Genomic DNA, 24,855 nt, shown 5'->3' on the forward strand with positions numbered 1-24,855 from the left:
AGCAAGTTATTAGATTTTATATTTGTAACCACTTGCTTTCTTCCTCTAAGGGCTTATTCACACACAACAGCCATCACACAGCTGCATGTATTTCAATTGGGTCAATCACACGGCCGTTGTTTCAACGAACCGTGTGAAGGGTCCATTGAAGAATAGAACATGTCCTATTTTCTTCTGTTTTCACAGATTCCTCGATAGACTCAATCTATGGGCATTCGTGAAAATGGGACATGCACGTGTGCAACTCGGATGTGAAAAACTGTAGTTTTTCACATCCGAGTTTGAACTCGTTCGTGTGAATCTGGCTTAAGGGTATTATGACGTGTACAAAGCTCACAAAGTGATAGTGTCAAATAACTGCACCCAGACAGGGTATGTAACGGTAATAAACGACAATTATGGCCCTGTTCACACTGAGTTTTTGGCGCTGATTTTGACACGGAAACCACGTCGAAATCAGCGCTAACAAATGGCCAAAATCGCCCGACATGGATTTCAACGGGAGATAGAGGAGGTTTCTTTTTTTTTCCAGGTGGCTTTTAGCCGCTCGCGGGGAGAAAAAGCGGCATGTCCTTACTTGCCGTGGTTCCACCTCTGACCTCCCACTGAAATCAATAGGAGGCAGAAAAACCCTGCAGCACTTGTTTCAGAAGGTTTTTCGCTGCATTTTTTGCCCGCGGTCCTTGCAAGGGCAGCGAACGAAAAACACAGTGGAACTCGCGTCAATAAAGCACAAACAAGTCAAAATCTGCCTCAAAATTCCTAAAGGAATTCTGAGGCAGCTTTTTTGTGCCTGCAAAAAAACTCAGCGTGAACAGGGCTTAACCTCTTGCTGTAAGCATGGCTTCTTCCAAACAGCGTTTAATAATATAATGAGATTATATAGAGAGAGAAGCAGCTCACCGATACAGACAGATCCTGTGTCTTGCGATTGGCACTAGAGTCAAACAAGACATTTCGTCCTCGTTTCTCGCAGTCCTGGTAAACCACCAGGCGGATCTGGCTTGGGTCAAATTCATATGATGGCCAGCTATAAAATAAAAGGAAAAACACAATTACATTTGAGATTTTTAATAAAGACAACAATTTAGAAACGTTTTTTTTTTTTATATTTTTGAGACGACATTGAATATTTAAACAGGTAAAAGGATAAATAGTATGAAACATGGACTTCATGTATTAGGTCAGTGACTGCAGAACTTCTTATATGAACTGTATATGACAATAAGGTGATCACAATACCCTCGCAAGTTTGTAGAAAAAGACCACAAATAACCCACTACATGAAAAACACAAGGGGCAGTGACATGTGCAACAACTAGCACGTGTATTATTTTGCTGCGGTTCCACTGCAATAAGACTTACTCTTACAACACATTGCTATATATTTGTAGCAACTGACCACATGTAGAAAAATAATAAGGCCTTATGCACACGACCGTAGCCATTTGCACGGCCGTGATTTTCGGGTCGGCCGGTAGCGGACTGTCAGCCGCAAGCCGCCTGCAAATCGCGGGCCATGCACCTGGCCATGGCCATTATTTTCAATGAGCCTGGACCGCAGAACATGGCCGTAATAAGTCATGTCCGTTCTTTCAGCGGTGCGGGCTCCCGGGCCATGCACGGACCGTAAAACCTACGGTCGTGTGCATGGCCACATATAAATGAATCGGGCCGCAATTCTCCCGTGGATTTTCGGGGGAATTGCGGCCGCAAAAGCATGTTCGTGTGCATGAGGCCTAATAGGTATCAGCCCCTTTATGATGAATCAGTTGTGATAAATAATTATAAAATTAAAGTTCCAAATGAAAAAAAAAAAAATTTACAAAGGGAATGTACAGATGGGTCCAAAATTATTTGGGCAGTGACACAATCTTCATGATTTGGGCTCTGCATGCCACCACATTGGATTTGAAACAACTGAGATGCAATTGAAGTGTAGACTTTCAGGTTTAATTCAAGGGGTTGAACAAAAATATCATTTCAGTGGCTCTTTCAAAAGTACCTGGACACATTAACATTACCATAAATAAAATGTTTTTTTAATACTTTGTAGGGAATCCTTTGCAGGCAATGACTGCCTGAAATCTGGAACCCATGGACATCACCAAACGCTGGGTTTCCTCCTTTGTGATGCTTTGCCTGGCCTTCACTGCAGCTGTCTTCAGTTGTTGCTTGTTTGTGGGTCTTTCTGCCTTAAGTTTTGTCTTAAAGAGGCTCTGTCACCAGATTTTGAAACCCCTATCTGCTATTGCAGCAGATAGGCGCTGCAATGTAGATTACAGTGACGTTTTTATTTTTAAAAAACGAGCATTTTTGGCCAAGTTATGACCATTTTTGTAGTTATGCAAATGAGGCTTGCAAAAGTCCAAGTGGGTGTGTATTATGTGCGTACATCGGGGCGTTTTTAATACTTTTACTAGCTGGGCGTTCTGATGAGAAGTATCATCCACTTCTCTTCAGAACGCCCAGCTTCTGGCAGTGCAGATCTGTGACGTCACTCACAGGTCCTGCATCGTGTCGGACACATCGGCAACAGAGGCTTCAGTTGATTCTGCAGCAGCATCGGCGTTAGCAGGTAAGTCGATGTAGCTACTTACCTGCAAACGCTGATGCTGCTGCAGAATCAACTGTAGCCTCTGGTGCCGATGTGTCCTCGCTCGTCTGACACGATGCAGGACCTGTGAGTGACGTCACAGCGTGATCAGGCAGAAGCTGGGCGTTCTGAAGATAAGTGGATGATACTTCTCATCAGAACGCCCAGCTAGTAAAAGTAGTAAAAACGCCCCGATGTACGCACATAATACACGCCCACTTGGACTTTTACTTTTAAACACACCCACTTGGACTTTTGCAAGCCTCATTTGCATAACTACAAAAATGGTCATAACTTGGCCAAAAATGCTCTTTTTTAAAAATAAAAACGTTACTGTAATCTACATTGCAGCGCCTATCTGCTGCAATAGCAGATAGGGGTTGCAAAATCTGGTGACAGAGCCTCTTTAAGCAAGTGAAATGCAGCTCGATCGGGTTGAGATCTGGTGATTGACTTGGCCATTGCCGAATATTCCACTTCTTTGCCTGAAAAAACTCCTGGCTTGCTTTCGCAGTATGTTTTGGGTCATTGTCCATCTGTACTGTGAAGCGACGTCCAATCAACCTTGCTGCATTTGGTTGAATCTGAGCAGAAAGTATATCCCTGAACACTTCAGAATTCATCCGGCTGCTTCTGTCTTCAGTCACATCATCAATAAACACTAGTGACCCAGTACCTTTGGCAGCCAGGCATGCCCATGCCATCACACTGCCTCCACCATGTTTTATATAGGATGTGGTGTGCTTTGTATCATGAGCCGTTGCAAGCCTTCTCCATAATTTCTTCCACCCATCATTCTGGTTCAGGTTGATCTTAGTTTCATCTCTCCAAAGAATGCTGTTCCAGAACTGGGCTGGCTTCTTTACATGTTGTTTGGCAAAGTCTAATCTGGCTTTTCTATTTTTGAGGCTGATTAATGGTTTGCACCTTGTGGTGATCCCTCTGTATTTGCGCTCATGAAGTCTTCTCTTTATGGTAGACTTAGATACTGATACACCTACTTCCAGGAAAGTGTTCTTCACTTGTGAAGGGGTTTTTCTTCACCATGGAAAGGATTCTGCGATTATCCACCAATGTCGTCTTCTGTGAACGTCCAGGCCTTTTGTAGTTCACGAGATCACCAGTGCGCTCTTTTTTTTTTTTTCAAGAATGTACCAAACTGTTGATTTGGCCAGTCCTAACATTTGTGCTATATCTCTGATGGATTTATTCATTTTTATTGAATACATTTATTTATTATTTCATTGAGAGCTCCTTTGACCTCATGTTGTGGGTTCACAGCAACAGCATCCAAATGCCACACCTGGAATCAACTCCAGACCTTTTACCTGCTTAATTGATGATGGACTAATGAGGGAATAGCCCATGCAGCCCATTAAATAGCTTTGGAGATAATTGACCAATTACCTTTGGAACCTTGAAAAAGAGGCAGCTACATATTAAAGATTTGTAGTTCCTAAACCCTTTCTCAAATTAGGATGTGAATACCCAAATTAAAGCTGTATATTCAATATGTTTTGGTACACAGCTAAAATGTCAAAACTTGTGTCACTGTCCAAATAATTCTGGACCTTACTCTGCATCACAGGGGTTTTCTCAGGAGGATAATGTATCACGTATCAACAGGATAGATGATAAATGTCTGATTGGCGGAGGTCTGACCACTGGGACCCCCACCGGTCCCAAGAACTGGGGTCCTGGAGTGCGCTATGTAAATGGAGGGAGACTGCCTATGCTCAGCTACTGATCCACTTATTTTCTATGAGGCTGCCGAGATCATCCATCACCGACGATACCATGCACGTCAGTAATTGCGGATACAATACTGACATTCATTTCTATCGGCCACGGACTCCTTCCCGTATATTTATGGGTGGGTGGCCGGGCCGTAGAAATTAGCCACAAAAAATAGTTCATGTCCTATTTTTCGCTTTTATGGACTATGCTCCTATATTCATTAATGTGAGCACGGTCCGTAAAATATGGGTGACACTCCACGGCCCGTCCGTGCAGTATTTACGGACCATAAATACTGCACGGACGTGTGCACGGGGCCTAATCCTGTAGAATATTTAAAAAAAACTAATAATAAATATGAACACATTATTTAGAAAAGGTCTGTGTCCTGACTTGGTACTTATCATTACATCAGGTCCTTTTTTTTTGTGTGCAATGATGTCCTCGGTCTTAGCTCGTAAAACTGGTGCATCATTTACAGTCATAAATAAAGAGATGGCATTAGCATTTAGCATAAGTGATGTCCTGTTAAATACATTAGGAGGAGACTCATCAAGGTAGAAACCGGTTTACTCCAATAGTGCTCAGTTGGCTCAGATGACTAATATGCAAATCTATTTAGAGATTAGATATTTTATACATACAATCCAATGTGTGTTAACTGTGTAGTCATTTAGTCATCGCAGAGTGCAATATAAAACACATTACATCTATGAACCACAAGCTTCCCACATCGGTCCCAAGACTGTTCTAGGTCATAGATAGTGGAAGGGGCAGTGTCCCCCTAACTCAAAGTCTGTGGCTTCTTGTGACCCTCTGTAACTTAGCGACTAGTATATTAGCCACTGCCACTATACTCATTTTATGTCTGTTTGATCATTCCTTGTGGATTAAAATTGACAAGGACAAAATGAAACATTCAATGAACTCGGATAGTAGACAACACCTTATTATGGAAATGTATCAAAATTGTTTAATCTGTACAACGGATTCGAGTGCATACTGAAATAGGTTGCAAATAGCTGTCCTCCAAGAGGAAAAATACTGTCTCTCTAGTGCCACCTATAGGTAGCTACCCTGTAAGTCAAAGCCTGACCCATTACAGAGTCCTGAAACATGACTAGGGTTATGAGCCAAACCACAGGCACCTATCTGTAGACCGCACTGTTTGGGAGTTCTTGCTCCTCATCAGAACAGAGCAGAGTTCTCGTTGGCCTGGTAAGATGAGAATACTGCAATAGGCATTATTGTAACTATTTCCTTAGCCTCTTTGTCTCAAGAACACTTCACTTGCCCAAATATGATTACTGGCATGGATTAACAGCGGTTTGATCTTATAATGGAAGCCATGATCCTGTGATGCATCTGTCACCCAAATGGTCATTGACAGACCCCAAATGACTAATGGTTTCCATCCGGGTTCACATAAATTTTGACGGCAAGAATATTAATGCATGCTGTGCTATTCCTGCCTTTAAAAATTACAAAAACCCAGAAGGTAACCACTAATGAAAGTGTGAACAGAGACTTTATATTTTCCACCTGATATCTTCAGCAGTCAATTCACAACCAATATACTAAGAATTGGAAAATTCTAAATCATGCCAAAAACATCGGCATGCAAGCCTAATATCTAAAAATGATGGAATAACTTGGCTGGCAAGTTTTGCGAACATGAGAAAAAGTAGAATTTATAGGGGACATTATAGTAGATCACGGCTCAACCATGAGAAGGTGAACACCCCAGATTTAGTAATTACACTTTTACATATACCATTCAGCAAAAACGGTTAATGATGAACAAGGAAGAAATAAAAATATTCCTGGGAATCAGGGGGGGGGAAAAAACGCAATTACGGCTTGCTTCACACCACATTTGGCAATGGAGTTGACAGTATATGTCTGAAAAAGAGAAGGGAACAAAAAGGTATCCAGACATATACTATACAACACCTATATGTTTCTATGAAGTACATATACGCTATAAAAAAAAACCAAAAAAAATCCTGTCCTTTTTGAAGGTTTAAGTCTGGATAACTTGCTGACGGTACTGAAAAACATAGGCTGTTACACCATAGAATTACAGAAAATTATGGTAAAGTGTATTCTAGACAAAAACATCCATCACCTATGTGTTTGTCTAGAATACTGCTTTAATCTTTAAACTTCTATTATGAAATAAAAAGGGGCTTTCCGGTCATATGAAATTGATGGCCTATCCTCATGTGACGCCAACAATATCTGATTGATCAAGGTTCTACTCCTGGCACCACCGACAATCAGCTGTTTTGAAGGGGTTGCAATTCTTGTACGAGCACCGTTTCCCCTTCATTTCATTTACTGCTCGTACTGTGAATCGCTGACACACTTGTAGCAGCAAGGAGTGCTGCGGCCCCTTCAAAACAGCTGATCGGTGGGGTGCCGGGAGTAGGACCCTGATTGATCAGATATTAATGATCTATTCTGGGGATAGCCATACATTTCTTTGGAATAGAAAATATCCATTTAAATGTCTAACATGCAAATATATATATATATATATATATATATATATATATATATATATATATATATAAAAAATTCTACACACACATCTATCTATCAATCTATTACATATACACACACACACACACACGTTACATAAGCCTGCATCTCTTCTAGCTTTGTTTTTTTGAGAAACGTACACCTCAATATAAAAGTTTAAATGTGGTGTGAACTTTGCCTTAGCTGGAACTTAGAAGGTCCACTTGTGTCCTGACTCTAGCTGCTTGATACACTCTCTAAGAATCAGAACAAAAACCAGAGGAGAGTCGCAGTCTGCAGCACATTTATTATCGTCCATGATCACATGAATCTGCTTTATCATAGTCTGTCCACATTGACTCAATGGCAACGTGCACTTCTGACTTCTTGGAATTCTTTTCAAACACATGCTCCTTGGTGCGTGCAGTCAAAGCTGTGGGGTGTCTGAGTATCTAGAACTGCATTGGACACTTGATGGACAAATCCTAAGACTATTTTTAAAGAATCTACGCACTTGCTATATTTATAGATCATAGCAGCTTATCTACGGTCTCTGTGTGGTGGATTAATTTTATACCCTATATGTATATACATATCTATACACACACACACACATACATATAATAGCTTTTCCGAAATAAAAAAAAATTCCAACTCTAAAAAAAACCTGCATATATTGAACAATAATAGAGCAGAACTAAAAATGACAAACCACTATAGATTAACACCCAAAAAAGTGACGTTTGCCTTTAATGCCATGATGGAGGCTCTTCCTATGTGTAACTATTACGAACGTCTGACCGCACTCTCATTTCAATTACCTGGATTGCATCTTGCGTTGCTTGCAGTGTCACCTTTGCCTGAAATCTATCGGAACAAAACCACACAGCAATCGAGCAGCTGTTAAAAATAGCAATAAGCAATGTTCAACCAAATCAGATAGGCTGGCATGTGGTGAACAGAGAGCTGTGGCTTGGACAATGCGCCATCCATGTTGTGTATGAAACTGCACAGCACCATGCAGATCAGAAAAGCCACGTTAAAAACATCTGCTGCCAGCGGCATAGTCTTTGTTTTAGCGCCAAGGGCCATTTAAGCTGCTTTAAATCTCGAGACGCTGCAAGCAGTCCAGCTCTTCTTCATCTCTCGTGTATGATGCACATGCCCGAGGATGGTGCTCATTAGCAGGGGCACAACTGTAGGCTGTCTGTGCCGTGTGCCAGCTGAGCTGCTCTCCTGCTTCTTAAATGTATCTCATGTGCCTTCAACCACCTGACTAGGTTCTCTTGGCAACTGCGACTATGCACCTCCTCAGCCAAAAAGTGTCAGACAGCTCAAAGTGAAGGCAGAGAGGGGGCTGGAAGATGAGGATGCCTTTGCTGTAACTCTGTCCTCGCTGATCCCCCAACTTCATAGGTAACATTCTTGGAGTAGCAGGATGACCGCAGTCCGTGCTGCTGAGTAGCAGGCCAGACAAGTAGAAAAGCAGGCACTGACAGCTGTCATGTGACACGGAGCTGTCAGTGCTTGCCACCTGGATCTGAGGCACAACTGCCAACCAATGCCAGCAATGCTTTCTTTTCATTTCAGGCACTTGAGAATTCTTAGCTAGAAACTGGAGCTAGCGGTCACAGGCGTATACCGTAATTACTACTAAAGCTCACACCACACATCTGTTCACTGCACTAATATAGGGGTATATAAAAGGCGCCATTACTCAAAAGATGTACGTCAAATAAATTGCATCGTAATAGTATACAATAGCATTTACAAAATCATTATACATACACTACCACCTAGATTTGTTAAAAACAGACACTGTAGTTGTAGAAACATAAGGCAGTATTAATAAATCTGCCCCAATATTTTCTAGACAGCTTAGCATTAGGTTAGATGCGCCAAATTCATCACACTGGCTCATGCTGGATGATAGACACGTGCCTAATGATGTGCCAAACTTTATGCCACTTCTTGGTTGGCTTACTTTAGACCAACTTTTTGTGGCACATTTAAAGCCACAAACTTTTTTCCAGGACATGCCCCTTCCTCTAAGCCATGCACCCTGTCAGGCAAGGTGCAAAAAGAGTCTAAAACCGTTAGGGTATGTTCACACAGGGCAGATACACGGTGTGCTTTTACACAGCGTATCTGCCCCGTGCACCGCAGGAAATTCCGGCTGAAAAACCGCACCAAATTGTGGTACAGTTCTTCCACCTGTAATGTCCACTGCGGAAAACTGCACCTAAAAAAAAAAAAAAAAATGGAAGATGCATACTTACGTAGCCATGGCGACGCGTCCATCTGTCGTCCTGCAGCCCGGCCTCTTGGAATGAATTTTCATCCCATGTGACTGCTGCAGCCTGTGATTGCCTGCAGCAGTCACATGGGATAAAACATCATCCCAGGAGGCTGGCCTAGACGAAGAAACAAAGACTTCTGGATAAGTGGAATATTATTTTTTTTCTGATTTTTTTGCGGTTGAATCGCAGATCTTCTGCCGCAAAGAAAACGCAACATCTGCTATTTGTTGCAGGTTTTACCTCCCCATTGAATTCAAAAGGGGGAAACCCGCCACAAATAAGCAGCAATTACAAGAATACAGTTGACATGCTGCGAGTAAAAAAAACACATCGCAGAATTTACGCTGTGTGAACTGACCCTTAACGTTGTGCATTTTGAACTGTAAATCCGCCCCATAATGCTTCGTTGCGGAATACCTACATTCCCAGCATAATTCAGGATCAGCTTTGTGACCCATATCATATACCATAAGACCACTTTTGGGAGCCACTTCAGTGACCAGTAGCATTTGACACTAGTCATGTGTTAATAATTTTGCCATACCAAAAAGTGGCAAACAGGTAATATTGCCATTTCAAAACTATATTTAATAATTCTGATAGAACACATTTGGTATCGCTTTACACTAGTTACCTGAAATTTAGAAGGCATTGAGAGGAACCAAAATACGTATGCTGGACAAAAAGGCACGTAAAAAGTGAATAGGAAAGAATCTAAATTTTAGTTTTAGAATGATGAACAGTAAATACTGAAATATATTCTCTTTTAATCTGTTTTTATTTTCTGATTGTATTTTTTTTTTTTTAGGTGGATCTTTCATCAGACTATGCTGTTCTATATATAAAGGTCTGCATTGTGTGAGGACCTATTATCCAAAACGGCACAAAAAGTGCAGTTTGACTAGTCGGAGCGTTCATCGAATACATCGGCCTCATGCAGATATAAAGCAACTAGACGTATATCACAAGCGAGGAGACGAGTGGAGCGCTCTCTACATAAAAAAAGTAAAGCCACTTAACAATGTATTCCGAACAGTGTATTTCTAGTAGCCAAACGGCCTAATCTTTTTTTTGTACCAATTGGGCTAATAGGAGAGCAGACCTTTCCCATACTATGCTTTCCTTACACAGGGTAGGAAAGTCTGAAGTTGCGACAAACCGTCCTAGAGATGTTCTTTATAGCATATACGTAGACATAAACCTCAGAAAACAACCTATTGACTTGTATGGGACGGTGTTGTGGACATGTGCAGAGATCGAGAGAAATCACGAGATCGAGAGAAATCACGAGATCGAAACATGGAAAATAACATTTAAAAATAAATTCACCAAAAACGTTCAAAAATAAATAAAAAGATTTAAAGAGGACCTGTCCTTTCCTCAGAAATATTAGGAAGGGGAACGGATGCGGATTGCAGAGGAACCTACAGACATTAAATAAACACTAGAATCGGGGGATGGCAGCAGATTAACATTTCTGGAGACATGGCAGGTAATTTTTGGACAACAAATTAGTTTTAAAGGAATTTCTTGATTTACATGCAACCCACTCCCACTAATTTGGTAGAACCTTGGTCTGGACGACTGCAGGAATCTGCTGAAATCAATAGGTGGCCATCAAATTCGAAGTGCAACTTGCAAAAAAAAAAATTTTCAGGTGATAACAGCATATCCCAGCAGACTGGCCCCACAATTATCTTGAATCCAAAGACCTGCAAGATCAAAAGAAGTTGTCCAATCAGAGCAATTCCATGCTCTTGGTTTAGGAATGTTTTTTTTACTTCTATATCTCACACAAATCGGTTTGTAAAAAGTGTTTTTAAAATTGTATTTTAATTAGTGGTTCCCACAATGTGGTTTATAGAGCAGCGTTCTTCAACAACCTGATCCCAAGTTGTCACTCAGTAGGGGAGGCTCACAGACAGTCCTAATGCTAAATATAACCGACCTAGTAGTCATGTGCTGCTCTGACCTCTATCCCAGCTTGCCGGAAAAGAAGAGGAAGTCTATGGTTGCTACAACTTCTAGAAAACCACAGAGTGATCATTAGTGAACATGAGAACAAAAATAAACCGACGCTGCAGGAAAAGCACTCGTGACACTCCCTGATCTCTCGGTACACACTAGAGAGTGTGGCAGCGAAGGACAAGGAAAGCCTTCTATGGCAATGCAAGCAAACCAAGATTTTATCCAGAATTCAAAGCAAGGGATATATAAACTGCACGAAAATCTATCAAAAAGAAAAAGAAAAAAGTAAATGTACTGATACTTCATAAATGATGTAAGTGTTTATAACGATTAGATTATTTATATTTCATTCTATTACAAGTATCCTAAATAAATAATGTAAACATGGTAAAAGAGAATCCATTTCTTACAAATATGGTAGATTGGCCAACAAGCGTGTGCAGATGTAGAATATGGGTCGGGCTTCTTTCTTCTGCCTAGTACAAGTGTTCAGAGGGCCATTGAATAAGTAAAATACAACCTGCTGGTCAATCTCCACGACAGTCCCTTTTAGACCAAATGCACAAGATGCGTATTAGGTGCGGATTTGCCGCGCATATTTTCGTGCGGCAAATCCGCAGCGTAATAGAGTACCAGCAAAGTAAATGAGATTTCAAGAAATCTCATCTACACAATGCAGGTTTTTTTCTGCACATAAATTTACCTGCGGTGCGGATTTTAAAATCCACAGCATGTCTATTTATCTAGCGCTTCTACTTGCGAATTGCATCGGATTAGTTTAAAAAAAAAAAAAAACGAGATTAAGAAATCGGTTCACTAAAAGCACACCTACACTCATACCAATTGTCAGCAAACGGGTTGGTAAAATAAGAAATAATCGTTGTACCGAGCCATGAACGTGTCAGAATGGATGTAAACAAGAATGTTCCCATTCACATACAAGAAGCAGAGATCTTGAAGGCTGCGATGAAATGAATACTAGAAAAGTTATATAAAAGTTTTCACTATACCACAAATCACACAAAACAGTTTATGTTCGCAAACCACTATAACTGAACAGACATACATAATACCAGCTGGTACTAGAAGACAATGGAGCATTTATCAGACACGCTGAGACAACCATTTAGCTGGACTGTCTATTCTATAGCTGCAAAATAAATTGCCCTTCCATGCAGCAGATCTAACTTCAACAAAAAGACACTTTTTCTCTTCACAGCCTCCCAAGATTGCTTTTGGCAACATTAAAACAAGCATTTCGAGGGATGAGTGCCTACATAGTCTCATTCCACACACATCTCCTACATGCCACATCGAAGGAGCTTCAAAAGGCATAGATTGCCCAAGATGCATATTGGTACAGCACACTTTAAAGTCTAGTAAATAATTATAGCAAATATGTTAAATCAGGGGGGCCGGCCCCTTTAAAACAAAAAGCATAATAGCTTAGTAAAAGTGGCAGACGCAGCGTAAAGGTGAATTACTGTGCAAAACAGCCACATGCCTAAATTTTTTCCGGTACTAAAGCGTTGGAAATCATTTACTAAATGAAGGCCAGTGGCTTTAAAACGTTTGTCTGCTCATAGAAAATAAAGTTGAACATTGCAGTGCGCTTCTCATAATATCTAGCGCCCTCTGCAGCCTTCCTCTGGTCACTGCCTGGATGTCCTCCTCTCACCCCCACAGGTCTCTTGGTACCCAACAAATCATATAAATAAATACTCATTATTTACATATAAACACACTGTTAAGTGTATTCTATGTACATTTTCCATTCAGCAGACTCCATTTCCGCATGTCGTCTATAGGCACAGGCCTACTGTGCCTACAGGTAAATCTAGCCCTGCCAACATAGATCGAAACAATGACTCTCCACTGCTTCAAAAGACATTGCACAGCAAGCGAGGACTATTTATAGCACAGTGTTGTTTTTATATCACTTTATATTGGCTTTGTTTTCGGCTGACTGGTAATGGACGGTTGTAGTAGAACTAAACATTTTAACATGGCTTCCTATCGTTAGGAATACCCTTCAGTGACAAAGCAGAGCTTATAAAGAAAAGGAAACCAAAAAAAAAAAAAGGACACACACCTTGTCTTGTACTTGATATCCTAAAATTGGTATTACTATAGCACATTACTATTCTGCTGTTTGGTTGGGATTTAGGGCATGAAATCTCAACTGATAACGTTGGCAAAATAACTTGTTTTGGCTTGTTCCATGTAGAACAGTCACTTGTGACTGGATCAGATTTAACAATATGAGCCGATGCCAAATGTTTGCCGCTGTCCTCAAATGCCATGGCACGCAGGCCTTGGGAAACAGGAAGACCTTACGTGCAGACGAGGAGGGGTACGATGGACCTTACATGCAGATGGCGTGGAAATAAACAGTAGTATCTGGCACGGTGATTCTGCGTTTTCACAGCTGCAGTAATTGTTATAGCAATGGGTGTATTGTTCCTCTACAAGTCATCATGGCTGACAGTGAATATCTAACCTTACAGTATTAGACATGGCATCAATTGCCCAAAGAGCCCATGTGTCCCCTATACACGGAGATAAACAAAAGCGCAAGTCAATCTGAAAAGAGTCATCCGGAAATAAAAAAGGATATCAAGTTCAAGGCAGTAACTGCGTAGGGGTTGACGGATTACGGTTTTAATGTAAAAACATTGGGAACTGTAGGCCTTGCCTATTCGTACAGGTCGTTCTTGAACAAGGAAAACTTTATTTGACATTATAAGATATTCACTTTTTTTGCATCAATAAGTTTAATTAAAACTAGCACTTGATGTGCTCATTCTTTGTAATGCATCCTTGTAACTTATCTTCTGCAGCGGCTACAGGGATATGACATTGCTGCAGAATGTAGGTTACAATTAATGATCACATACATCCAATTAACTTTATTCAGACAACGCACAGAACAAAAGGCAATCATGTTAAAACCAAATACAGTTTTAAAAAAAAATTTGAATACATTTTTTATCTTTTTAAAGCAGAATATACTTCTATTTTAGAAATGGTTTTAGTACAAACACCTAACGCCTCCCTGAATCATAAGGAAATATCAGAACTACAGTGGTATATCATTTACAATATGGAACACCTGCAAGCTACTGTACATGTATGTATAAGTATACAATTGTTTATCAGGCACAGCGCCGTACACTCGATCGTGGCTATGCCTGGTACAGTAGCGCAGTCCCGTTCGAGTGAATGGGACTGAGCTGCAATGCCAGGCACAGCCACTACAAAATGTATGGTGCCAGGGGTGTAACCCTTCAGTGCCAGGCCCCCTCCGGAACAAATTCCACACCCCAGATCAGACTCGCGTCCGGATCCCCTTTAGTGTGCCACATCTGGTCCGTTCTGTGCCGTGGCGCAAACAAAGCCTACGCCAGCCCAAAACAACCTGCGTCAGGGCGCTGTGTGTGGTGTCCTATATACAGTGCGGCACAGACCACCTGATATGGCACCCTGAAGGGGATCGGGGTCAGGTCGCTTGCAGGCCCTCTTCCCGGCTAGGCCTGGTCATGGCCGCACCCCCTGCAACTGTAAAAGTTACGCCATTGTATGATGCTGTGCCTGGTAAACAATGAAAGAGACGTGTCGCCTCCTTCAGTCAGCTGATCGGTGGGAGTACCGGTAGTGAGACCCCACCACTGGTCTGACATTGATGGCCTATCCTAAGGCCTTGGTTGTATGCTTTTAAAACTCTTCTTGTTAGAAGGGTCCCTTGACAATAAGCTGACCCCAAAGTTTTCCCCTGCTGGGACCACCAGAGATCAGCTGTAATCTATAGGTAAACCTAACTGCAAGTGATTAATTTCACTAGAGCACCACCACACGTGAAATGAAGCATAACACAGTGCCCATTCATAACAATGAGTAACACACAAACTTAAATATACACTTGGAAGATATATATTCTAAAAGATTTCTATACATCAGACATGGTAACACAAGCGCCACCCAACCTTCCAAACACACATACTAAAAACGTAATTAATAAATAAAGACCAAAAAACAATGCAGATGGAATAAAATGGCCGCAGTATTTATTAAGGGATTACATAATAAATAAATATTAAAACTTGTAATAAATACCAAATATTTTAATAATTATTAAAAACCAATTAATATTATACCAATAATTCGTGACCTTGTCCACACATAAACTGGGCGACTAACCCCCGACTAACAAGATACCGCGACAATAAAAGGGAGGGGACAGGGCAATGATGTTCCTCTTCTTCATCCAACTCGGACGGGCAGCATACCACTCCAAAACCTGGGAATATATATTCAAAATTCCCGCCTTTTTACTAAAGGGAACCAATGAAAACACCAGATTTTCCCGCCACATAGGAATTTTCCAGAACCTGTGCGTGCCAAGACCAAGTGGGTGGGGCACCACTGACCTGAACCTGACCTCATACAGGTAAGTACCAAATAAAAATAGGGGAAGAAAAAAAATAAAATAAAAAAAAATCGGGGTTAAACAAAATGACCTTTAATTAATGACCATAAAAGGAACTGAAGGAAAACAGGAGGAAAAAGGGGGGGCGCCATGTTACCATGAGGGGCCACGCTGTAAAAAGGCTAATAGCCCCTTTTCACACACACACACACACACACGTAATGCAATGTTCCACAGCATTTCGATAGCAGTTGACATGTACTATCTCAGGAATTTGCCATTAGGCTATGAAGAACTTCCCATTCTGTTTGACATGTGACCTGCAAAGTTGGAAGTTGATTCATTCAGTCATGAGACAATTGTCAGCGAGGAAATGAGGGCACCAAGAATTAGGCATCAAAGCAACAGGAAAAGACAGTTCGGTCTAGGAGTGAGAATGAGAAGGCGGAGATGAACAGGATCGGTTATACTTGCTTCATAAGTGTCAATAAAATATACGACTGTATAATTACTAACAACTGAGGTTTCTTTAATAAGCGTCAACAAAACGTATCCAAAAGAATGACTTACATGACAAAGTGCAAGTCACCACTAGATGTTGGCCGCATTCCACTGAAAAAATAAGCACCTTTTACCAGTTTTTAAGCGGATTACAGTAGCCAATCAGATGTCACTAACGCTACTGTCCATTGGCCAGACAACGATAGGTCAGTGTGTGAGGAAAAAAAAAGTTAGATTAACATACCAACATAGTAAAATAGCTTGTAAGGGCAAAAAAAAAAAAAAAAAAAAGACACACACTATGTCCATCCAGTTCAGCCTTTTAGCCTGCAATGTTAATCCAGAGGAAGGCAAAAACAGTCATGTGGCAAAAAGCCAATTTTCTTCATCGTGGGGAAGAATTTCTTCCCGACTCCAATATGGAAATCAGAATATATCCCTGGATCAACGCCCCATCTACAGTAACCTAGTAACCATAACTTCTAATGAGGATAGGTCAACACCATATTTTTGCTATAGTCATATGGTGTTTACTGCATACCGAAGCATATTGCAAGAAAGAAACAAAAACAGGACGCAAGTGGACGCCTATACAGTTGGATCTTGTTGCCGTTGACTTCCATTGTTAAAAACAAAAACACGTCTGGATACGTTTCAATGAAAATTAAAAATAAATTAATCCATGTCCTGTTTATTACGTCTATATGCTATATAAAAGGAATTTTATTGTGCAGTTTGCTGAAAAAGTGAAAAATACAGAAATTGTTGAAGACAAGACATTCATATGCAAATAAGAATCTTTCTAATTTTGATAGCAAAAAGTTCCACGTCGCCAACGATGAGGGACACTATGAGCAAGTTTTTGTTTACACTTAGTGAGTGTCTCTAAAAGCAGAACTTTCCGGTGACATAAGAAATAGGGGTGATTTCCAGAAACTAGACTTCCTCTCAGCAGATTCAGAACAGGCAGGACATACCGCACTTTTGTGAAGCTATTTTAGATCCGCGCTGGTGTTTTATCAGTCAGTAGGTAGCATGGACTTACACTTCCTTCTTCAGGACTTTCACAAATTTAAGAGAAAAAGTAGATTGGGCAGGTGATTCTCATTGACAGATTATTAACGTCAGCATCACATATAGAAGTCGAAAACACTGCTGACAGGGCTAAGAATCTTTCCACTAGGACTACAGTATTACTTCCACAAGGTCTTGCACGTTCCATCTTAGGGACATATAATGGCTGATTGCTTCTAAACAGCTGTTACTTCATTAGGGATCTGTTCACACTGGCGAGTGCACAAAAAAAAACCAGTTGTGGAGACCTCCATTGATTCCTATACGATTTTTACTGATGGCAAATGCCAACTGCTCTTATCAGTTAGCATCGGTTATTTTAGGGTACTTGAGTAGTCTTGAGCATTTTTTTATGCGTTCTCTGACACTAGTGTGACTACAACCAAAGGCTCCATTCAGTTGTCTAATACGGCTACATTTTATTGTCCATATTATGGTCGCAAGACCAAGATTCCCCACAGTTCAAGTGAAATTAATGATCTTAGGGGATGTTCCCACGGAGTATTTTGCCGAGTTTTTTGACGCGGAAACCACGTCGCAAAACTCGGCAAAAACGGCCCGAGAACGCCTCCCATTGATTTCAATGGGAGGCGTCGGCGTCTTTTTCCCGCGAGCAGTAAAACTGCCTCGCGGGAAAAAGAAGCGTCGTGCCCTATCTTCGGGCGCTTCCGCCTCTGACCTCCCATTGACTTCAATGGGAGGCAGAGAAAGCGTATTTCGCGCCGTTTTATGCCCGCGGCGCTCAATGGCCGCGGGCGAAAAACGGCGCGAAAAACGGCGTGCAGGGAGAGGAAAATCTGCCTCAAAGTTCCAAACGGAATTTTGAGGCAGATATTCCTCCCCCAAAATACTCAGTGTGATCATAGCCTTAGAATCCTTTAGTGATCTTCATTCGAATCATGGTGGAGTCGGGGGTCTAGCAGTCAACACAGACGATAAAATACAATATCATTACAGCTGTCTGAATGAGGCCTAAGGCCGGTTTCACAAGCCCATAATGCAGATAGTCTGTGTTATGGCCTAAACACCCGGACATCCCACAGTTCTATTGAGCCAAAACTTAAAGGGGTTGTCCCAAGATTAACAATCAATCAATTATCCACGGGATAAAAGTCTGATCATTTAGGGCCCGACCGCTAGAACCCCTGCTGCTTAGAATAGATTCTTATTCCCCCTCACTAAACCCTCTACAGTAAGGAGCCGTTTAAAGGAAGTGGAGAAGGAGCACGTACTCTGCTGTTCCATTCAATGTCTACGGGGCTGACGGAAAAAGTTAAGTGCTGTACCGAGTCCCATGCGCATGCTCGTCCTCCGCTCCATTCAAGCTCCTCCTCACTGCAATCATGCCAGTAAATATAAGTAATCTAGAAGTCGTTGAGATGTTCGCTTCCCTCAGGTTCTTAAAATTTTTCCTCCTGTGTTTTCCAAAAGTGAAAACCGCGAATGGCAGCCATTACAGCTCTTACACGCACCAGTATGTATAAAATACACCCGTTTTCTCACTTTTATTTCCGCTCAAAGCAGTTCTTGGAAATCTTTTTAAAACGGCTTCTATACAACAACTATCATCGCGATACTACAACACGCTGCAATAAAAGACCAGCGAAAACGTTATACGTGAACGTACCCTTAACTTCTCTCCAACTTGATTCAACTTTATAGTTGGATAGAGTTCACTTAAACAACAAGGCAAAGGCAAAGAGTACCAGCTGCTCTTATTTCCCTCATTTTCTTAACTGCTTCAACTCCTCCCACAGAAGCCATATGCACATGCAAAACAGATCACTTTTATGGCACCTGGACACAAAAGACATGGTGCCTGCCTGTTTAACCCCTTAATACCGAAAGTTTTTCCATCGTCGCATTCAAAGATCCAACTTTTTTATTTTTGCGTCAACATAGCCGTATAAGGACTTTTTTTTTTGCGGAACAAGATGTATTTTCTAATAGCACCATTTTGGGATACATATAATTGATTAACTTTTTAATAACTTTTTTAGTGGGGTACTGGAAAAAAAGAAATTTCGCCATTTTTTTTTGCATCTTAATTTTACGCCGTTTACCGTGTGGTATAAATAACATAACTTTATTCTGCAGGTCGTTACGATTGCAGCAATACCAAATTTATATGGATTGGTTTTATGTTTTCCTACTTTTACACAGTAAAAATAATTTTTTTCCAAAATTATTTCCTTTTGTGTCGCCATATTTTACCAGCCATAACTTTATTTTATTGGTACCATTTTGGAGTAGATGCGACGGTTTGATCACTTTTTATCAAATTCTTTTGAAGGCAGGATGAACATAAAACAGCAATTCCGGCGTTGTTTTTTATTATATTTTTTACGGCGTTCACCGTGCAGGTTAAATAATGCAATTGTTTTATAGTTGGGTTTGTTATGGACGTGGTGATACCAAATAGGAGTAACTTTTTTTCATAATAAAAAGTATTTTGTAAGGGGAAAAAGTGGGGCTTTTTTTTTTTTTTTACTGGGGACATTTCAAACTTTATTTAACTTTTATTTTACTATATTTGTAGTCCCACTGGGGGACTTTACTGTGCAAACTTTTGATTGCTATTATAATACACTGCAATACTTCTGTATTGCAGTGTATTATTGCTGGTCAGTGTATAACTGACAGGCACCTACCTACCTCTTAGGTCATGCCTCTGGCATGGTCTAACAAGCAATTACTAAAGGCAGACCTTGGAGCCTTTGTCAGGCCCCCAGGCTGCCATAGAACCCACCGGCATCCCCGCGGGGATGCCATTGGCATGAGAGAGGGAGCCCCTTCCCTCTAAAATCACTCAGATGCAGCGCTCGCTATTGAGCACCGCATCGGAGGGGTTAAATATGATCAGAGACCACTGCTAGTGGTCTCCGATCGTTGCCCTGAAGCCTGAGGCTGTTACCAACAGCCCGGGCTTCAGCAGCACCCCGCACGATGCGGGGAAATTTCTTATGAAGTGCCATCATGAAAAGGCGGTGCTTCAGAAGAACTACCCTGAACGGCCGACGTAAAAACACTTTACGCCGGTCGTTAAGGGGTTAACATTGTGCTGAATTGTCCTGTAAGGCTATGTGGACATCACATTTTTTTGCCCACATTTGACATATACGTATGCGCTAAATGTGTGGAAAAACACGATGTGAGCAGAGCCTAACTGTATTCAGGCCTTTTCTATTACACTTTCTCATATAGACAGGGTACCCCTATAAATTAATAATTCCGCACCAAGATCCAAGCAGCTTAAGCTAGTGAAAAATAGTTTCATCACCAGAAATAACATTTGAAGTGCTGAGCAGAAATATATGTGCGGCCTTATGGCCAACACTGAATTTTCAGTTGTTTGTATCTAGCAGCTCACTTGTAAAAGCTCTCACCAGCCTGAATTGAAATATATGACCTTCCGTTTACTCGGATTTTTCTGGAAAATTATATTCTAAACCAACAGCGAAAGGATAAACTGATCACAGATGGACACCTTATTTATCATGGTGATAAAAGGTTAGAGTAAATAAACTTTCAGAAAACTTCTGACATGACATAGTGACATGTCAGAAGTTTTGATCAGTCGGTGTCCTGGCACGGATACCCCCACCGATCGCTAGAACGAGGCAGCAAAAGCGCTCGAATGAGCGCTGCATCGCTTAGTTTCTTATGAGCTTTCCTCGGAGCAGTGTACGGGCTCAATAGGTATTGCACCACTGTCCACAAGTAAATTAGGCTTTTTGATGGCCACTCCATTACCTTTACTTTGTTGTCCTTAAATGGGTTGTCCCAGGATTAAATGTTATCCCTTAACCGGTGGGGGTTCGGCCGGTGGGATACCCATGATCCCGAGAACGGGGGTCCAGTTCCTACGAATGGAGTGGCAAGTCGAGCATGCGCAATGCTGCTACATTTACTGTCTATGGGACTGCCGGAGATGGCCAAGTACAATGCTCGACAATCTCCGTCAGTGCCATAGATAGTGAATGGAGCGGCACAGCGCATGCTCAACCTGCTGCGCCAATCACTATCTATAGCACTGCCAGAGATAGCCGAGCACTGTACTTGGCCATCTCCGGCAGTGCAATAGACTGTAAACGGTGCAGCATTGCGCTTGCTCGACCTGCCGCTACATTCATTCGGAGGAACAAGACCCCCATTCTCGTGATTGCAGGTGTCCCAGCAGTCGGACCCCCACCGATCAGCATGTTATCAACTATTCTGTGGTTAGGGTATAACATTTAATCTTGGGACAACCCCTTTAAAACATTTTGCCACAACTTTGGTAGTATGATTGGGGTCATTATACATTTGGAAAACTCATTCCCGCCAAAGATTTAACTTTCTGGCTGATGCCTTGATGGCCAAACAGTTCCATTTTTGTTTCATCAGACAATTTCTTTAAAAAGTGCAGTTGAAAACTGTAACCTGGCAGTTTTGGAGCAGTGGCTTCTTCCTTGATGAGCGCCCCTTCAAGTCGTATCGATATAGGACACATTTTACAGTTGATACTTTTGTACCGGTTCCTCGAGCATCTTCACATGGTCGTTTGCTGCAGTTCCTAGATTGATTTGTATTTTTCACACCAAAGCACGTACATCTCTAGGAGACCGTGCTTTTTATTTAGAAAAACTATCTATTTTTACCACGTTAGGAGCGAATTTTAGCTTTATTCTAATTAGTTTCTTAATGCGCAAGTGGGCGTGTTTTTACTTTAGACCAAGTGGGCGTTGTACAGAGGAGTGTATGACGCTGACCAATCAGCATCATACACTTTTCTCCATTCATTTACACTGCACTAGCGATATAGCTATATCGCTATGTGCAGCCACATAAATACACTATAACGTTACTTCATTGTCCTGACAAGGAATATACATTACCTCCAGCCGGGACGTGATGTCTATTCAGAATCCTGACATTTCTGTAGTGTCTGTGTGATATTTACAGCAAGGCAAGCGTAATCTCGCGAGATTACGATGTAACCTGTCATTTAAAACAAGATTACACTTGCCTTGCTGTAAATATCACACAGAAGCTACAGAAATGTCAGGATTCTGCATACACATCACGTCCTGGCTGGAGGGAATGTATATTCATTGTCAGGACACTGCAGTAACGTTAGTCTTTGCGTATGTAGCTGCACATAGCGATATAGCTATATCGCTATGTGCAGTGTAAATGAATGCAGAGACGTGTATGATGCTGATTGGTCAGCGTCATACACTCCTCTGCACAATGCCCACTTGGTCTAAAGTAAAAACACGGCCATTTGGGCATTAAGAAACTAATTAGGATAAAGCTAAAAATCGCTCTTAAAGTGGTAAAAATAGACTGTTTCTCTAAATAAAAAGCACTGCTGTCACCTACATTATAGCACCCATCTGCTTATGTCCTTATGTAAGAGATAGGGCACTTATAATGTGGTGACAGAGCCTCTTTAAACTTTCATATTATCTTTTTAACAGAAACATGGTACTTTCAGACGTTTGGAAATTGCTTTCAGGGACATACCAGACTTGTGGAGGTCCCCAATTATTTTTCTGATGTCTTGGCGGATTTCATTTAACCCCTTAATACCAAAGGTATAATGAACCTTAAGGGTGTGTTCACATGGCCTACTTTCGGACATTTATTTTAGCAGAACGCCTCCAAACATCTGCCCATTGATGTCACTTCTTGGGATGTTTTTGGAGCCGTTTTTCATTGACTATGGAAAACAGCTCAAAAAATGGCTGTAAAAAAACCCGTGAAAATCGCAAGTGGCTTAAAAAACTTCAGAAAATCAGGAGCTGTTTTGCCTTGAAAATAGCTCCATATTTTCAGACATTTTTAGTCTAGAGTGTGAACATACCCTAACACTCATGACCTGTGTCCCGGTCAAATTTTCCATTTCGGACATGCACTTCTTTAAACGATAATATCTTTGCAACCGCTTTGAATATCACAACTATTTTTACTTTGTTTTTTTTTTTTACAAGACTCATGATGCTTTTATAGTCTAGATCACTTTAATCAATTCCATGTTTTTAATTTTTATTATGAGCAGACAAAATCACTAAAGATGTGAAAAAAACCCTGCTCTTTTTGTAATTGTACATACACATATATATATATATATATATATATATCACCCAGGATTGCTGTAGAGGGCTATAAGGCTATATTCACATGGTGTCTCAAAATTTGAATCCATTTCCCGACCGTCTGACCGTTTTTCACTATTTGCCATCCATTGGCATGGACGTTAAAATACAAAAAAATTGATGAATTTTATTCGCTAGTGTTTTTTTGTCGCAGCCACCTGAAAACACAGTGCCCATGTAGATAGATAGTGACGCAATACCAATGTAGTTCGTGCCAGTGCCCACTGCAAATAGTGCCACAGTTCCCACTATAGATCGTGCCACACAGTAGAAATTTTTCCCTTGGTTGAACTTGATGGACATGTGTCTTTTTTCATCCGTACTAACTATGTAACTATGTACCCATGTAGATAGCGCCAGTGTGTCTCCTGTAGGTAGTGCCCATATAATGCCACACTGTCCATGTAAATAGTGCAGGCAGCGCGTCATCCCCCCCTACAGGCAGCGCGCCACACCCCCTGTATCAGCACCGCCCCCCCCTGTAAATAGCACCACTGTAGCTCCCTGTAGGAGCGGAATTCCCGGCCAGATGAATTCCGCTCCTAGAGGGAGCCCCGGATGTCTTAGTCCATATATGAACAGGGATGTTAGGGACCAACTCTAAAAGCGGAATCCCCCGACTCAGCATCGGCAACGCTGTGGCTGGGGATTCCACTCCAGGAGTAGCCCCCGACGTCACTGTCCATACAAGGTGATGCCAGGGGCTTCTCCAGTAGCAGAATCCCCAGCACAGAGCAATCTGACACCAGGGATTCCGCTCCTAGAGAGAGGCGCTAACGTCACTGTCCATATATGGATAGTGGTGCCAGGGGCTTCCCCAGTAGCGGAATTCCCAATTTAGAGTGTCAGACAGGGATACCGCTCCTAGAGAGAGCCCCTGACTGTGGACAGTGATGTCAGTCTCTCTCTAGCAGTGGAATCCCCGACACAGAACGATCGGATACCGAGGATTCCACTCCTAGTGGGAGTTCAGGTGGCACTATCTACAGGGGGGGCACTATTTACAGCGGGGATAGAGAGACGTTGGGGGCTCCCTTCTAGGAGGGGAATCCCCGGCCAGAGAGCTGGCCGGGGATTCTGCTCCTAGAGGTAGCTTAGGCAGTGCTATCTGCAGGGGGTTTTGTGCTATCTACAGTGGGTTGTGTGTGGTGCAATGTACAGTGTAGGGGTGTAGTCCGGGGCTCTTAAAAGCCCCATCAAACAGAGTGCAGCGTTGCTCACACTGAAGGAGAACTGCACTCATTAAACCCCGTTCAAGGCGGTCAACATTTATACACGTGGCAACTGCACGGAGCATCGGCAGTTGGAATGTATATAGACGTATGGCAGTCGTGAAGGGGTTAATGACCAAGCAATTTTTTCCGTTTTTTCATCGTCGCATTCAAAGAGCTATAATTTTTTTATTTTACCGTCGACATAGCAGCATAAAGACTTGTTTTTTGCGGCACAAGTTATATTTTTTAATAGCACCATTTTGGGGTACTTATAACTTCTTTAACCCCTTCAGGACACAGCCTGTTTTGGCCTTCAGGACGCAGCCAATTTTTTCAAATCTGACATGTTTCACTTTATTGGTAATAACTTCGGAAT

The 24,855-nt window shown here is 41.6% G+C and overlaps 2 protein-coding genes across 4 annotated transcripts in view; both read right to left on the reverse strand.

Annotated features, from left to right (window-relative positions):
* The window catches only part of LOC142750375 (uncharacterized), a 468,269-nt gene that overhangs the window by 188,980 nt on the left and 254,434 nt on the right, over positions 1-24,855 (reverse strand). The gene's annotated exons all lie outside the window — the stretch shown is intronic.
* FNIP1 (folliculin interacting protein 1) overlaps positions 1-24,855 on the reverse strand; it is a 140,256-nt gene that overhangs the window by 75,456 nt on the left and 39,945 nt on the right. For 2 of the 3 annotated variants that reach the window (XM_075856440.1, XM_075856438.1), the window contains exon 2: positions 904-1,030. In XM_075856440.1, the coding sequence (XP_075712555.1) occupies positions 904-1,030 (127 nt within the window). Of the gene's footprint in view, positions 1-903; positions 1,031-7,677; positions 8,190-24,855 lie in introns of those variants that run through there. The other variant, XM_075856439.1, reaches the window with a different exon arrangement.

This window comes from Rhinoderma darwinii, chromosome 3 (genome assembly GCF_050947455.1).
Source record: "Rhinoderma darwinii isolate aRhiDar2 chromosome 3, aRhiDar2.hap1, whole genome shotgun sequence".
In the NCBI taxonomy this organism is placed as follows: Eukaryota; Metazoa; Chordata; class Amphibia; order Anura; family Rhinodermatidae; genus Rhinoderma; species Rhinoderma darwinii.